At 37.0% G+C, this 17797-nt stretch overlaps 2 protein-coding genes across 2 annotated transcripts; one reads left to right on the top strand and one right to left on the bottom strand.

Annotated features, from left to right (window-relative positions):
* Window positions 1-327: 327 nt before the first annotated feature.
* On the top strand, window positions 328-10450 carry emp1 (epithelial membrane protein 1). The gene is made up of 5 exons (XM_042485236.1): window positions 328-431; window positions 1220-1310; window positions 5664-5766; window positions 6160-6300; window positions 8309-10450. Exons 2-5 carry the CDS (start codon window positions 1236-1238, stop codon window positions 8467-8469), a joined length of 480 nt encoding a protein of 159 aa, XP_042341170.1. The 5' UTR covers window positions 328-431; window positions 1220-1235; the 3' UTR covers window positions 8470-10450.
* On the bottom strand, window positions 9750-17720 carry f8a (coagulation factor VIII associated). Its single transcript, XM_042485235.1, has 12 exons — window positions 17630-17720; window positions 17135-17181; window positions 16952-17024; window positions 14505-14664; window positions 14241-14309; window positions 13991-14111; window positions 13780-13872; window positions 13436-13500; window positions 11624-11705; window positions 11452-11498; window positions 11037-11092; window positions 9750-10919 (listed from the first exon to the last, which is right to left on the bottom strand). The coding sequence occupies exons 1-12, from the start codon at window positions 17686-17688 to the stop codon at window positions 10838-10840; spliced, it is 954 nt and encodes a 317-aa protein (XP_042341169.1). The 5' UTR covers window positions 17689-17720; the 3' UTR covers window positions 9750-10837.
* Between the last annotated feature and the right edge of the window lie 77 nt (window positions 17721-17797).

The raw sequence follows: 17797 nt of genomic DNA, 5'->3' as shown, positions 1-17797 counted from the left end.
CCGTAGCTCATGCTTATGTGTGTCCAAATGTTTATTTTATATTCCTCGGAAAATGCTGTTTTTTTTAAACAATGACATGACATACAGGTGAAAAATTAAACTGCAGTTTGAGGCAGTCTTAGGAGAGGGTATTTGTTGGGGTGGGGGGTAGAGGTGTTAGAAATCCCTGTAATAATGACTGAATTCAAGGGAGTGCTCCTCTTTACGCACCGTTTGGAGTGGAAGGGGACAACCTGAGGCTGTTTGGTTCGTCTGGACATTTCATTGAGGGGAAAAAAAGTAACTTTATGGGTGGGGCTTGGTGAGAGGAAAGAGAGGGAATGGAGAGTGAAAACAGAGTGGTGTGTGTGCTGTGAATTCAAAGCTGGGTGGGTCTACACTGTTTCACATTCCCAAATAACTCCCGGGGCCGCGCGTTAAAGCACTTTCAGGTAACGTTTATCCACGCTGTTTACACTTTGTTAAGTTATGTTTTACAGACGAAACGCCGCGAAACTCTCAAACGTATGATTTCTGTGTTTTTTATTATCATTTAAAGTGCAGAAAAGTTGACTTCAGATTTCCCGTTGCGCTTTGAAGAGAAGTGCGGATATGTCGGGGCGCAAAAAGTCTTAAAAGGACACGCGAGTGCAGAACTGTGAAGCTGAGCACAGAGTTTAACAGCCGACAGTGTTATATTTGGGTACATAAGCCAGAGGTGTATTCATTATTGTTTCTGTCGTATTCTCGCGCTCTTTTCAAAGCTGTGTACTGCAGCACAGGGCCTGCGTGTGTAACGGAGCAGCACCCATTTGGGAATGCCCTAACACAGTCTAAACAAATGCGCCTTTCTTGTCGAAGGAAACAGACTAAAGCCGTGGAAAGAAGTCGTTAAGCAAACGGATGGGCGGAACAAATGGGTCGTAACTTATTTGAGCTGTCATATAATAGAAAGTGGATTTGAAAAAACGATTTAAGGTGTGAGACCACTGCTTATGTGTGACTGTAAACCAGTGCTATTCAAACCGTGTCTGTCTGTGAGGCTTCTGGGGCGAGTTTGGGCTTGCATGCAACGGCTCTCCTCTGTCACTATTGGTTTTTCCTTTCTGTTTGAGTAACTATTAATTTGGGACAGCTGTGTAAATTGCTGCTTCCTCCTGTAGACATGCCTGTGTTTCTGAAGTCCGTGCGTGGAAATAACTAATGATGTTCATCCTTCCGTCTTTCCTCATGTTATCAGTTTTCAGAAGGCCACGATGTTGATGCTGGCTGGAATCGTTGTTCTGCATGTTACCACCATCATCCTTCTCCTGGTGGCCACCATTGATAATGTAAGTAGATAATTATTCTTTCGATTTCTCATATAACACAAAGAGGGAGAACCAGTTCTGTATTATCTAATAAAGGCCAACAACAAGGCTCTCACTACTCAAGCTGTGACATTTAGTGGATTTTTATTACATACTATACTATGACGTTTTATTGCATTTTTTATGACATATTATACTATTACTTTTCATGGCAAACTGTACAATTACTGATTTTTGCTTGTTTGTCATGTGATTCTTTGAGATTTTTTTCATTTTTCATTTCATTTTTATGACATACTCTATAATGACTCTTGTGCATTTTTATGAGTTACTTTATCATGACTTTTTATTGCATTTTACTAAAAAAAAATGATAGGACGACCTTTTATGGTATACTATACTATGACTTTTTTCATTTTTTGATCACATACTATACTATGACTTTTTATGACATACTATTGTATGAGTTTTTGTTGCATATTATACGATGACTTTTTGTTGCATTTTTATTACACCTAACACCATGACATTTTATGACATAATATACCATGATTTATGATATACTACGATTTATTTTTGCTTTTTTTTTGTTATACTATAGTATAGGGCTGGGCGATTATACCTAAAATCATATCATATTAATTGAACATTTTACCTCGATTACGATTAATCAATGACTATTTTGGTTTTTGGGTTTTTTTTGTTTGTTTTTTGCCCTCATAGTTAACCAACATGGATTAATTTCACCATGGTGGTTTGGAGTGTAATAAACATATGATGCATTATTATTTTTCGAACTATCCAGTATTATATGCAAATCAAAAGCTCCATCTTAAACAAACTTCAGGTAAATTTAAGCAGATTGTGCTGATAATAGGTTAACCTCTCCTGACTGCAGGACTCTGACTTGAACTTTTGCTGTGTGCTATTAATCATTTTATTTGGGTAGAAAAGTTTTGATAGGCCTACTTCTTTTATAGCTGCCAACAGCCTGCAAACATTTCCCTTAGAGAAAGGTTGAAAACAAGGCAGTGTGGCTGTGGCCCCAGGCTCCCAAATCACTACATCTGCCCCTGGTAATAATAATGAGAGCTCAGTACGAGTGGCTGGATGAGACATGCAGCCATGTGTCCTGGTGTTTAAATAATTCCATCTAACAAAACCTGAAGCTAAAACAAAGTAGTCTGTAGATGTCTAAAGAAGTTACTTTCCACAGCTGAATATTTGTCTGTTTGTTCATTCAGACACTTCAGTGCGATGAGGAGAAGCTCTGCTCTGTTTGTCTGTCTGTCTCACTGCGCTGCTGTCGGACCATCAGCTGTTTGATACGGGATAATGAAATGCCGCAGAGCACATACAACTCGGTTTTCACATACTGAGCTGTATTCTAGATTGTTCAACAATTCTGCTGTCACAATGTTTTGGCGTAGGCTTTTACTTGGTATCCTGAGAGCGCGAGACAGGGCCCAAAAGCATGATTCACGCCAGATGTGTAAGAGTTGGCAACGCCTGTGGGCAAAGGATTAACCGATTTTTTTAATGACTTAAAGAACTGGCAAGATTATGTTGGTTAGAGGTTCTGAATGTCAGTTTCGATTGATTTCCAATTAATTGCCCAGCCCTACTATATTATGGCATTTTAGAACAGTATAGTATGACATTTTATGACGTAAAATTTTTTTAATCATGAATTTTTACTGTCTTTTAATGATATTCTATATGATGACATTTTATTGCCTTTGTTTCTTACATACATTTAATTGCATTTTTGTGAGGTTTGACTTTTTAAGACTTATACTTTGACATTTTATTACACTTTTTTTTTAGAAATATTACACTGACACTGTATTGCATTATTGTCTCATACTATTATTACTATTATTACTTACTTATTACAAACTATACTATGACAATGGCAAAAGTGGTACGCAACACTAGAGAGGTAACTGCTTGTGAGTGATGTTGAAAATCTAAGGAATATATATAGCACAAACTGTTCTCTGTAAAACAAGAGCCGCTAACCTTCTCCAGTGAATCCAAAAATCAAATTAAAACCCTTAATTAACCAACTGTATTTACTGATGGAAAATCTGTTTGTGTGTTCAGTATTTAAACATTTTTAAAAAATTGCCTTTCTTTGCGTCACCCCAGCCCTGCATGTAAATATGTTTTGTGAAATCACTGCAGCCTTCAGTGTTTAAGTTTAAGTTTACAGCTTGCACTTTAACCCCAAAAGGGAAATTCAGTTTGCTATATTAACAGAAGAGAATTTCAGTTTGCCTTTACTGCTAAAATCAAAACCAAAACTTGTTTGGAGTAATTTCAAAATTTTTAAGATTTTATCTTTAGACCAAATCGCCCAGCCCTACGGCCTAGGGCACCCCCATATTTGGAGCCAGGAAAACCCTGTATAGTATACTTTTATGCTATTTTGGACAACATGCCATAGTTATGACCTTTTCATGCTTTTTTGGATGACATGCTACAGTATGACATTTTTATGATATTTTGAACAACACGCCATAGTGTGGCTTTTTTTATGCAATTTTGGACAACATGTTATATGACATTTTTATGCTATTTTTGACAACATGCTATAGTATGACATTTTTATGCTACTTTGAACGACATGCTAAAGAATGACTTTTTTACGCTATTTTGGGGCGACATGCTGTAGTATGACATTTTTATGGTATTTTCAACGACATACTATAGTATGATTTTTTGACACTATTGGATGACGTGCTATAGTATGACATTTTTCTGCTATTTTGGACGACAGGCTATATAGTATGACTTTTTGATGCTATTTTGGACAACATGCTACAGTATGACTTTTTTATGAGAGACACTTCATAGTATGCAATTTCAACATAGTATAGTATTTCGAACAAGCATGTTGAAAAAATGACTGAAAACTACCAAAAATGTCATATTTTAGAAGGTCGAAAAAATGAGCAAAAACCGCATAGTTAAGTTTTGCAAAAAATGTCAAAATATGACATATGAAAAAAAAGGGCTGAAACCAACAAAGAATAGCATGTCAAGACGTGTCATAGTGTAGCATGTTGAACAAATGACCAAAAACAACCAAAAAAATTCATATTTTAGCAGGGTGCAAACATGACCAAAAATCACATAGTATGGGAAAAAAATTAAAAAATGTCCAAAAAAAGGGCTGAAAACAACATAGAATAGCACGTCAAGATGCCTCATAGAGTAGCATGTTGAAAGAAAGCCCAAAAACGTCATAATATAGCATGTTGAAAAAATGACTGAAAACATACTGAACCTTTGAGAAACACGTCATAGTATACAATGTCAAAAAAAGTCAAAAAACGTCATAATACAGCATGTTGAAATAAATAGAGGATAATGACATAGTATAGTATTTCGAAAAATGTCAAATTTTGACATGTCAAAAAAATGTCTGAAAACAACATATTATAACTTGTAGAGACAAGTCGTACTATACAATGTTGAAAAAAAGGCCAAAAATGTCATAATACAGCATGTTAAAAAAATGGCCTAAATGACATTACTTCTTGTAAAGACATGTCATAGTATACAATGTTGGGAAAAAAAAGGCCAAAAACTTCATAATATAGCATGTCGAAAAAATGGCAGAAAACAACATATTACCGATTGTAGACATGTCATAGTATACAATGTCGAAAAAAGGCTGCAAACGTTATTATATAGTATGTCGAAAAAATGGCAGAAAACGATACAGTATAATATGTCGAAACACGTCAAATATTGACATGTAAAAAAAATGGCTGAAAACAACATATTGCAGCTTGTAGAGACACGTCATAGTATACAATGTCACAATATAGCATGTCCAAAAACAAAATAACATACAATTTTGGACAACATGCTGTTGTATTACATTTTTGATGTGATTTTGGACGACATGTTATAGTATGACATTTTTAAACTGTTTTGGATGATATGCCATATTATGACATTTATGTGGTATTTTGCATGATATGCTATAGTATGACTTTTGAATGCTCTTTTGGACGACGTGCTTTAGTATGAAATTGTTATGCTGTTTTGGACGATATGCTATAGCATGACTTATTTATGCTATTTTGGACGATATGCAATAGCATGACTTATTTATGCTATTTTGGACGATATGCTATAGCATGACTTATTTATGCTATTTTGGTCGACATGCTATAGTATGACATTGTCCTGCTGTTTTGGATGACATGCTGTTTTGTGACATTTAATTGTATTTTGGTCGACATGCTATGGTATGACTTATGCTATTTTTGACGAAATGTTATAGTATGACATTTTATGTTATTTTGGAAAACATACTATAATAATTATTTTTGATTTCATCATTCCGTGCGTCTTCAGGCCTGGTGGGTCACTAACACAGTGTCAACTGACCTTTGGGGCAGATGGGTGTCGACGAACTCAGACTGGCATTACACCAACCTGAAAGACGGTTATCCAGAGGGTAAAGTTTCCATATGTTGACTTGATGAAGCTGTTGAGATATAGAAACTGAAATGATGCAGGTTAGGCCCATTTTTGCTGGTCAACAAAAAAAAAAAAAAAAAATAAAAAAAAAAAAAAAAATAAAAAATATATATATATATATATATATATATATATTTTTGCTGGTCAACAAAAAAAAAAAATATATAAATATATATATAATATTTTTATAATTCTACAATATGTTCATAAGACATGAATCATTATTTTTTACTGTTAGTAGTAAATGATAAACCATTTGGTTATACTGCCTGTATATTAGCATTGCCTCAGATGGACATTGCCGTGTGTGTGTGTGTTGCTGTGGATCTTTCACTGACTGTGCGTCTGCTTTGTCGTCCTGCTGCTGCAGAGTATCTCCAGGCGGTGCAGGCCACGTCAGTGCTGGCCTGCATTTTTGCCATTCTGGCCTTGTTTGTGTTTGTGGCTCAGCTGTTCACCCTGCCCAAAGGCCAGAGATTCACCTTTACCGGCGTTTTGCAGCTTATCGCCTGTAAGTAACCTGCAGTCACCTCACCTGCAGCTGCAGGAAATATCAATTTATTTTCTTGCTTTCTGTAGCCGAGATTTGTACATTTGCTAAATGCTTGACTTTAAAGGTGTTTTTAGACTTACAGACTTTTAGACTGTAAATAATTTTATTTGATAGGAATGAGGACAAAACATCTTGGTTTTAAATTGCACAACATATTAAAATGTATATTTCCAATCAGAGAAGGCAAGGAAGAGTAGAGCAAAAAAAAAAAAAAAATTATAACTTTACATGTTTTTATTATGAATACTGTACATTTCAAGTAAAAGTCCTGAAATTGAAGTGTTACTTAAGTAAAAGTATTTGTGTAGAGCTTAGCCAGAGCATGCTCAAATAGTTTACATTAGGGCTGGGTGACATGTAAAAAATATCACAATATTATTGACCAAATTACTTTATATCGATATTGAGACAATATTAGTGCTTTCAAGAAATATCTATACAATGAGATTTGTGATAAATAATCTTCAGTAATGTGGATATATTAAGTGAGTAAAGGCAGAAAATGGAACAGCCAGAACAGTCTGGTAAGTTCAGAAAATTACATCACTTAATGCGATGTAGCCTTGGAAACCAGGAAAAGAAAACTGTATTAAAAAATATATTGATATAATATTACAGTATCCAAAATCTGTAGTCTCATGTCATTACCCAACCCTAGTGTCCACAGATCTTTATTATTTATTTATTTTTTTTTTACTCTTGTGCCATTCAGGTTTAAGAGTCTGGGGGTTTTCCCCTGTTCATCTGTGGACTCTCAGACCTCAGAGACGTGTGATTGAAAATCCCTGCAGTCGAGTGTAACTGTCACTATGTTTGGATTCATTTGCTCAAACTTCAGCCTCTGTCTTAAATGTCACACTGAGATATTATTTTCAGAACACTCAGTGCGGCTGAAACTAATCAACATATTTTGAGGTGAGAGACTGTTTTTACAACAGGAGTGGAGAAATGTTTTAGAAAATCAAACTTGAGAAATAAATGAAATTTGTTAAGATGCTGTCTGGAGGTTTTGTCCGTGTAATAACAATACATCACTTTACTCACAAAAGCAAAAAAAACCCCAAAAAACTGAGCCTTAAATCTGTCATTAAGTTGCGAAGTTCAAGAACAAATAGTAAACAGGTTATCTGGAGGTCCTTAAAAAGTGTTAAATTAGATGAATTTTAGGCTTTAAAATTCAAATTCAATAATCTTAAATTTAAATTTGTGAGGTTTCTGTTGCCACAAACATTTAGTGTCATTTAATTTATCCGTCTTTAAATTTCTTTTTGTCAAAATGGGTAAAGCTCTTCACAATCCTGAGATTACAAATCTTAAAACATACCACAGAACCTAATGCTTTATACTTGCACTTACCTGTTGGCAAATCTGCACAGGACTACATATACAGTATACTTTCCTCTATACTTACCTGCAGTACTTGAATAAGAAAAAGATTATTTGTCCAAAAATCAATCTTAAAATTTGGTTAAAAAAATAATAATTAAAAAAAATCATTGAAAAGGTCTTATGAAGCATTAAAATAATGCGTCTGATACCTGAAAACAGCCTGAGTTAAGTGTATTCATACCTCTGAATTTGGTGTACCACTTAATTGTATACATTTAAAAAAAAAAAAACAGATTCATGTAGACAGAAGATCTGTAAACTACAATTATTTCTGTCACATAAATACAATTAACTAAAGAGGGTTAATTATGGATTATTTTTGGCACTGCAACTAGTGCATGACAAAATGTAGGGATATTAAAAGTAATGGGATTTGAACATGTATTGTCATGACTTTGTATCACTGGGGAAATGAGCAAGGTGAAACTGTCATGTTTCTCATTTCATTGTGATTGCAGTGGAACCGTCTGCTACACTGTCCTTGTCCATGAGTCTTATCTCATAATAGGAAAAATAATGACTTCTTAATAGCCCTGTCTGTGTGTGTGTGACAGTCTTCCCCTCTCCTCTCCTGCAGGCCTGTGTATAATGATAGCAGCCTCCATCTACACGGCCGAGCTTCACACCAATGAAACGGAGGGAGGCTACGGCCACTCCTATGTCCTGGCCTGGATCTCTTTTGTCCTCACCTTCATCCTAGCAATCACGTACCTCGTCTTGCGGAAGAAGAGCGAGTAAGAGGGTGAAAGGAATGAGGGCAGGCCTGTGATCAGATTACCAGCTTGAATTTGGGAAATTAAAAGAACAGGATTTCAAAAATTAGAGATCAAAAAACTTTCGATTGATCTTCAGCTGCAGCTCGGAAATGGGGGATAATGTTCAATTGCTTACAAGAGCCATTTGTTTATATTTTGAATTTTAGAAATTTAGATAGAATTTGTGCTTTCAATACAATAAGGGCTGAACGTGACAATTCTGTTTGATTGGGAGATAGAATAGGGGATGTTTCATTCATGAGTAGGGTGGTGTGGGCTACAAAATGATGGTTGTGATTAAGAGAGCGCAACCTTTACAAGTGCTTATTTCATAGCTGTATAACCATAAAGTAGTTAATAAATCAGTAGTTTTTTTGAAAGGTAAGGACACAGAGTTTTGGAGAACTGTCCATATCAGTTAGTACTGGAATAGTTTTGAGAAATATGGTGAGTTAGATGAGAGGACTGATGCCAATGTCATATCTGTATAAGAAGTACGAAGCTACTGCAGCAGTTGGTTTCAAGACTGAAAACAGATGACCAAACTAGTTTAAGGCAACAGATGGTCGAGCAGTGGTTTTAAAGGTCCAGTGAGTAGTATTTAGTGGCATCTAGTGGTAAAATTGCAACCAACTGAAACATCTCTAATGTATCAAGGACACAGAAAAACTATGATGGCCAAAGCAAAAATGCAAATGGCCCAATCTAGAGCCCGTGTCTGGTTTGTTCAGTCTGGGCTTCTGGAGAAACAACATGGCAGACTCTGTGGACATGGAGCTGCTTTGTATGCAGATGTAAGTGTTATATTCTAAGACTAGAGAACGCTACAATTCTTAGTTTCACTAATGAAAATATAGTTATGAAGAATATATCACATTTCTGCCGATATGTACCCCTAAATCCTACACACTGGACCTTTGAAATTTGTGAGCTTTAGGCGCCATGGTTTATGGACGGAGCCAGATTAGCAGTTTCCCCTTTTCCAAGTTAAGCTAACCAGCAGCCAGAGGTAGCTTCAAGTTTAACCTACAGAAATGAGAGTAGGGTTGCAACGGTGGGATATTTTCAAGGTATAACTGTCTCAGAAAAAACCAATGGTCAAACAAAGATTTTATTGCTATAATAGAAACTTAAAATTTTAAAAAGTCTCTGTTTTAGAGGGAAAAAAAAGATAAAAATAAAAATACAAATAAAGGTGAGATTCACCATGTAGTTATGTTTTTTTCCAAACATGTAAATAATTAAATGTAGACAGTATGATAACCTTCAATCTTCATACTACAGTATACCTTGACGTTAGCACACTGCTGCACCCCTAAATCAGAGTGGTATCAATCTCCTCATCTATCTGCAAGAAAGAAACTGAATTATTTCCCAAAATGTCAAACTATTCATTTCAGAATCAAACAAAGTTGGCCATGTGAGAGGAGTGCAAGAAAAAGCCCTCTTGAAATTTGGTCGTTCATATTCTCTGAGATCTAAGTACTCCTCATCCTGTATACTACCGTGAGGCGGATAGTTACTACTGCAGGTTTCCAGATTGGAGTGATAAATACTGTATCTGTGAAGGTACGGCATGTTGGCTAAACTACAACATTCCTGTTGCAGTACTTGAACAATCGGGAAAGACAAGCCTTGATATACAGTACAAGTAGTTTTAATCATGTATCCTCATTTTACAGCTTTCGTATAGTGTATCCTTTTTAATCTATGTACATTGTAACCATTATATTTTTGTAACATTTTGTATTGTTTGTTTTAGCCATGTTTGATTTTGTGTCTGTAGTTGGCTGCTATCATAAGAAAAGTACATGCAGTGTGTACAAGTGAACATTAAGTGAACCAGGGATGGAGAACAATGGTGTTTGATTTCACCATAATTCAAAACTATGCAATAGATGGTTTTTTTGTAATTACTTTGGAATTGAAGCCATATCATTGATTAATAAAACTTATAACTGAAAGCCTTCAGGTTTCATCTATTTAACTGGTGTAAACACAAATGCAGTCACTGTTACATAACAAAAATGTAAGAGCGGTCCAGTTCTGTAGCCTTCAACTCAGGAGCACACATAGATAACATCAAATTAATTTCCATTCAGTCTTAAGTTAGCATCCTGACAAAAAAAGAACACACAGTACTACAAAAAATACTGTTTTTAAATATTATTACGCAACTATTTTTAAAACTGTGTTTTCAATTAAGGGCAAAGTTTTGTATTGCGAGCATTTCTTTGAGTCCAAATTACAACATTGAAACAACAGGCCTTACAACAGACCCAGTGAGAAACAGGAATGTTCCATTACGTAAAGTATCGTTCCCAAAGGAAGTGAGTAAAAACCTGCCTGAACTAAATGCCTTGTCCAGACGGCGTGATGCGCTCTTGAACCACCAGGTGGAGGAGATGATTCTGCTCTGCAGTCAGAAACGGCCTGCGGGGAGAGAGAAACAAAATCACGTAATCAATATGGAAAGTTAGGATTTAGAAGCAATAAAAGTGCTGCTGATTCTCCGTCACATGATGGAAATGAACAGTTTTGAATGCTCACCACAGCTCCGTCTGAAGAGACTTGAGGGACTCTGTGTCTTTTTCCTGACACGCCATCTGCAAAACAGATTTGCTGTTATGCGCCGCACAAATAAAACCGTAACTGCCGATTCAGATGACCTTGACGTTCCTGTCTTGTCAATGTTTATGCTCATTATTACTCTGTGGATGGAGTCTGTTCATCCACAACAAGCAACTCTAACGAATCTTTTATTTAAGTCGTGATTAAACATCAATCAGGAACTGTGAATATTGATTGCCTCATATTAGGAGAGTGACACGACTGCAAATGGAGAAAAAAAAACATTCCATTGTCAAAGGAAGACAAACCCCGGCACATTTATCTCGGCCATCATTTTTTCCTGTATGAGGCAGGGAGGATCAGGAAATCCTGTATCCTGGATGATGAAACTCACCACGACGGACTGCAGGAGCAGGAAAACATTCTCAGGCAGGAAGGTCACTGAAGGAGAGGGCAAGATTCATGTTTACAGCACTTCAAATACATGTCACTCAGAGGATTCATTATCCGCATTAAGACAACGTATATGATTCATAGAGAATAGATGAATACTGAGGTGCAGTTACCTTGGCTGTGAGGGTCGAAAGACTCCCATGCGTATCTCTCCAGGGTCTGAGCATGTTCTGGTAAGAGCTTCTGAGGCGGAGGCTGCACAGAAAAACAGCAACGTTAGAGCATTAAGGTGCTGCTGATCCAGTACAGGATGTGGGATAACTAATCAATACTGTGGTACAATACGAGAAATCTTGGCATCAGTAAGGCAATATTTTGTCGCTTTGCTGATGTGGAGGTGGTTCCGTCTTTTAATGCTGAAAATGTAACTGTTGTGCTTTCTGACAGTTCACTCTTTGGCCAGTTGAAGGCTGTTTGACACTGAAGTGTTGGCTGGTGTTTTAGTTGCTGTGTATCTGTGGTAAAAAATACTTTGCACAGGGTACGTTGTGTTCAGCAAAACTGCCTGTAAACCCTTCCAAAAGATTAAAATATACAGAGCTGGGTTGATTCAAACCTTCAAACATACTAAAAAAATTACTCATATTGAAGCTGTATTTTCAGCTGTTTCAAACATTTTGTTGACATAGATTTTTATCTAGCCATGCCTTGTCTTTATGTGTACTTATGTAACCCCAATGTAAATAAAAACAGTATGCAATCATTTGAGAAAACCTTTCCAACGTATATTCAATTGAATGCAGTACAAAGACAAGATATTTATGTTCAAGCTGATTAACTTTGTTTTGTGTATAAATATACACTTTCTGAATGTAATTCCTGCAACACAAAAACACACACACACACACACACACACTTGGAACATTTCAGAGGTAAACATGTTCATTGGTAAAAATGATCATGATTAGGTATGAATGGGTTATCCATGAAAGGCTCAGGGACCAGGCCGAAAACCAACACTGAATAGCCGTGACCTTTGACCCCTCAGGTTGCACTGCATTAAAAACCACCATGATTTTAAAGGATAATAATATATGGGCTCAGGAACACAATGGAAAACCATTGGTGATAAGCAAGGTTACCATGCAAAGTGAAAGCTATATCTGTACTGAATAACATCCAGAAACACCACCAACTTCTCTAAGCCGGAGCTCAGTGTGCTGATGGGTCCACATTTTAAATTGTTTTTGGAAATCATGGACATCATGTCCTCTAAAGAGGAAAAGGACCATCCAGATTGTTACCAGTTGAAAATTTAAAAGTCAGCATCTATGATGGTTCAGAGGGGTGTTACTGCCCCTGGCATCATGGGTAACTTGCACATCTGTGAATGCACAGTGAATGCTGAGAGATACATACAAATTTTGGAGCAACTTATGCAGCCATCAAGATGACATCTTTTTTTTCAAAGACATCCCTGTTTGTTCTGGTGAGACAATACCAAGCCACACTGTGCACGTTACAACAGAGTGGCTTCATAGAAAAAGAGTGCGGGTACTGGACTGGCCTGCAGTCTGCAGTTCAGACGTGTCTCCCAGTGAACATTTGTATTCTGAAGCGCACAATACAAAAATGGAGACCCCAGACTGTTGAGCACCTGAAGTGATATATCAAGCAAGAACGGAAAAAAATCACTTTCTAAACGTCCATAGGTAGCGTCCTCAGTTCCCAAATTCTTACTGAGTGTTGTTTAAAGAAAAGGTAATGTGACACAATGGTAAACATGGCATCGAAGGTCAGAATTAGTGTATATTTACAAACAAAGTTTCTCAGTTTTAACATGAGGTGTCTCGTCTTTGTACTTTATTCAACTGAATATACTCAATACAACATTTGCAAGTGATTGCATTCTGTTCTCATTTACGTTTCACACAGTGTCCCAGCTTGTTTGGAATTGGTGTTGAAAGTAAAATCAATGCGCTTACCTCAAGTAACATCAACAGTAGTACTCTGGAGATCTCACATTTGGCCACAATGTCCAGAAATGCACCTTTCATCAGGAAAATAAAGACAGAAAAGAAATCATTCCAATAATTCAGTTTTCCAGGCAGTGTAGTCAAACAAAATGGAACAATGATATTAAAGAGGAAAGTGAAATGCCGCCTTTGAAAACTGATCCTGGTCTCTTTAGCTTTTGATCCCAGAAATAAAAATGCTCTTGTCCCCACATTTTTTGTAATCGGCCTCCATTCTGAATACTAGTGGGATCCATTCACACATAACGGCATTTTGAGCAGGTAGAGTCTGTACATGAATTGTAGGGCCTCACCAACGGGGGTGCTGATGCCTGGTAGCTGCAGTCCTCTCTCGTGGCACATCAGCTGCATCTCTGTGAACACGGACAAAGCACCGTCGTAGTCACCTGCAAAAAAAAACAAGTAACATGTAAGCTTTAACTGCTGAAAATCATGTCAAATCATTTATGCACAGTAAACATGCATTAGTTACATATCAGATGTACACGGACAGACTGGACTCACGGGTGAGAATTTTACACGTGGCCATTTCTCCCATTGACAGCAGAGCTTCGATTGGTGTCTGTGTCTGCAGCTCTGCAGCTCTCTGGTAATGAACGATAGCCTCTCCTGGTCTGTTCATCTCCTATTGAAACCAGAGGAGGAGTGGAGATTAACATGTCATTCAAATAACAGTGCGTCAACTAAAAATCAAAGCAAAAATTACAGTAATTTATCTGTAAGAGCAGCTGGAAGCTCTGATCCAAGGTTTTACCTTAAGCGCGTTGCCAAGTTCTAGACACAGGCTGGCTGCCATCACAGGCTGGTTCATCTCAATGTGCACCTGTTAACCGTTTGTACTTCAGCATTATCTTATGGTCTCAATAGAAATGTGGAAACAATACAGAAATGGACTCCATATTCCACTCTGCAAAGCATTAATCTGTACATATATAGCACAGATTACATACATGATATTGACCTGATATATTCAGAACTGTTGCTTCAAGCACTAACAAAAGTAGGAATCATAATGTACCTTGATGGCAAAACTGTAGCAGTTGAGTGCAGCCTGAAGGTGCTCATCGAAGCCCGGGGCCTGCAGTGCCCTGTTCTCCTTCTCAGATGAGAGGAAAAGGCGGGCAGCGTCGGTTAATGCCAGAGCCTCTCCAGGTGCATTAAAAAGAGTCTGCTCACACCTGCAGTCAAGACATTCAGAGTGTGCAACATCAACAGATGCACAACTGAACACATCAACAGTAAACATGTCATCACCATGAATTATAGAGAGGTTCTCTCTTGGTAAGTTATCATAATCTTTATTCTATAAGACATGAATAACTAAAGAGAAGTCATCCCTCACTGGACTGTAACTTTGTGAGACAATCTGACCAACTGGGTTATTAACATTAAGGAGGTGTTTATTGAATTAAAGCATGGTAACAAGACTTCCAGTGTTTGTAATAAACATGATATGTTGTGTCTAACGTGGATGAAGAACAGACAAATTACTGAGCGCACTTAATGTCCATGAACCTAAATCCACTTTGTTTCCACTCAAGCACTAAAGTGTGATTAATGTGCCCAAATTACATGTACGTGCTTTCTAATCATTGAGGAATCATTGAGGTTGAGATGATAAGACTGTAAATACAGCACCTGAACTGGCATTCCTAAAACATGGGCATTAACGAGTTTCTGTAACAGCCTCGACTCTCCTGAAAAAGATCTTTACACAAAATGCGGGGCTTGGCTTGAGGAATTTTGCACCTTGTTAGCCACAAAAAAATGACTGAGGTCAGCCACTGATGTTGGGTAATAAGCTCTGACTCATAGGTGGAACTGTCTCCGAGATGCTGGATGATCAAAATAATTTAGCTCTTCTACACCGAACTGGGAGAATCATTTTTTCATGGACCTTGCTCGGGGGCAAACACAGAAAAGGGTCCTCCCCAAATTGTTGCCACAAAGTTTGGGAGTATGCTATTGTATATTGTTATATTGTGTAAAATGTCACTCTTTGTTGTAGGGTAAAGATTTCCCTTAATTGCAACAAATGGGTCAAACGCAAACACTGAAATGAGCTGCAGAACATAGGAACACAGAAGTTTGTGGACAGACACTTCTGACCAGAGTGTCTCCTGCACTGTGTTAGACACTGAGATGGTTCAGGTAATAGGGTGCATAAGGTGTGAGTGCAGTGGTGGAATATAACTCAATAAATTTGTTCAGGTATTTTACCGCAGTGTAAAAGCTGAGGTGTTTGTATTTTGTATTTACATTTCATGTAACTGTATACTTCTACTGCACTACACCTCAAAGACAAATATCGTGCTTTTCACTCCATTATATTTGACTGACAGCTTTGGTTAGTTTTCATATGCATCTTCAGAGGTGTTGATTTTCAGGGTTCCTACAGCTTAAGGCAAGTAGCATTTTTCAATGCAATAAATGCAATAAATGCAATGCAATACATCTGGGGTGAAATCCAAGAGATTTTTAATTAATTATTAATTAAAAAAGATTAAGAGATTTTTTAAATGCAAATTAAAAAAAGCGATTCAGGAAATCAGGAAATAGCTAAATAAATACTTAAAACTATCTTGGATCAGCTGAAGAATGCATCGTCACAAAGTTGAAACTAGGGTTGCTTTTCTGAGGTCATGAAATGTTGACTTTTAAGAAATGTGTGATTCTCACAGGACAGCCACGCTATAAACTTATGATGATCCTATAGAATATCATACACTGCTGCAGATTTAACTACCAAAAAAATGTATAAAGGAGTTAAAATGAGCACAACCTTAAACATCTACAGCAGGAAAATGCAACATGAACATCCAAAATACATCAGCTAAAATAGTAAAACACTGACAGGGGCCTTACATTCTGCATAATAAGTACTTTTACCTTTCATACTTTATATATATTTATATATATATATACTATGTATACTGTGAGTATTTCAACCTTATGACACCTGGATCGACATCAGTTTTCTTGTGCTTCTGTCAGATGAACCCTTTGAAACACTACAAAAATGGCTTGATTTATTTTGAAAACATGGACAAGAAAGTCAGTGAGCAACTTGGCAAGAAATATCCCACAAATTGCAAGAAATTTCAAAGGTTACAAGATCATAACCTAATTTTTTTTTAAGGGGGAAATAAAGAAATATAGAAAACTCTGTTCATAGATATTGTATTATATTTTGAAAACTGTGTTGCAAAATGCTATTTTTTTTAAATGTCAACACTTTTTTGAATCATTTACTTTATTTATTTATTTATTTTTACTCCTTTTATGTGCTTATTTTCAGGTAAATGCCTTGTAATTTTTTTTTTAATTTCTTGCTACTTTTTGGCCCAAGTCTTGTTAATTTGCTCATTGCCTACTCCCTTTTTGTGTGTGTGCAATAAATCACACCAAATTGCTCAGGTTTTAAAGGGTTAACAGCGTGGTAATAGTACTTTAGTGTTAACTCACCTCGCCATGGCCAGGTTACAGAAGGCAGCATACTGAAGGCAGTCCTGCTGTTTCAGCTCCTTGGCTAACTGACCTGAAACACAAGAGAAAACAGGAAAACACGTGAAGCAAACTAATAAAAAACAGTCTGACACATGCTCTTTGTAACACTTTATCACACGGAGGACACTGCCAGGTACTTACCAAACTGCTCACTCGCCTCTGCTACATTGGGCTTGCGGAGAAAACGTCTGTGACAGGGAAACACAAACACAAATCAGTTTTCTAAAATATGACAACTAACGTTAAGGCCAGCGAGTTAGCAAAGCCACAGTACACAGTCCTGCTCAGCGCCGGACAGAAAAATGACTGCACTGGATTTAGCGTCTGTAGCTAGTTACATTAACCGTTAGCTGTCGAATAACGCTACAGTTACTACTTTAATGAACCTGAACTAAATACTTAAATTCTTCCAACGTGATATTTGCATTAGAAACTACACGACACGAACACAAAGGTATGTTAAATAACGTCATGTGACACAGACATTAACGTCAATGAAGGGAGCTAGCTAACGGTTAGCTTAACCTAGCTTACTAGCGCTAGCCGTATCTTGTATTTAAGTGTTGTCAGTGACATTACGCTAAAATTCACATTCACTTCTCATTCTATTAGAGCTAGTGTAACTCAACCTCTTACTTTTTCAGTTTATTAGACACAGCACGGTATCTCGCCAGAAAATCGCCCTCTGCAGCCATTGTCCCTGCTGAGAAGCACAACAAACCAGGGCTTCAGGAAGTCCAGCAAACAAGGAGCGTTGCCATTGGCTCGCAGTGTAGTTGGCTCGCAATTTCATTGGTCAAGGTG

This window comes from Plectropomus leopardus, chromosome 4, assembly GCF_008729295.1.
Source record: "Plectropomus leopardus isolate mb chromosome 4, YSFRI_Pleo_2.0, whole genome shotgun sequence".
Classification (NCBI taxonomy): Eukaryota; Metazoa; Chordata; class Actinopteri; order Perciformes; family Serranidae; genus Plectropomus; species Plectropomus leopardus.
The sequence above is the reverse complement of the archived record's forward strand: the minus strand, read 5'-3'. Positions and strand labels throughout refer to the sequence as shown.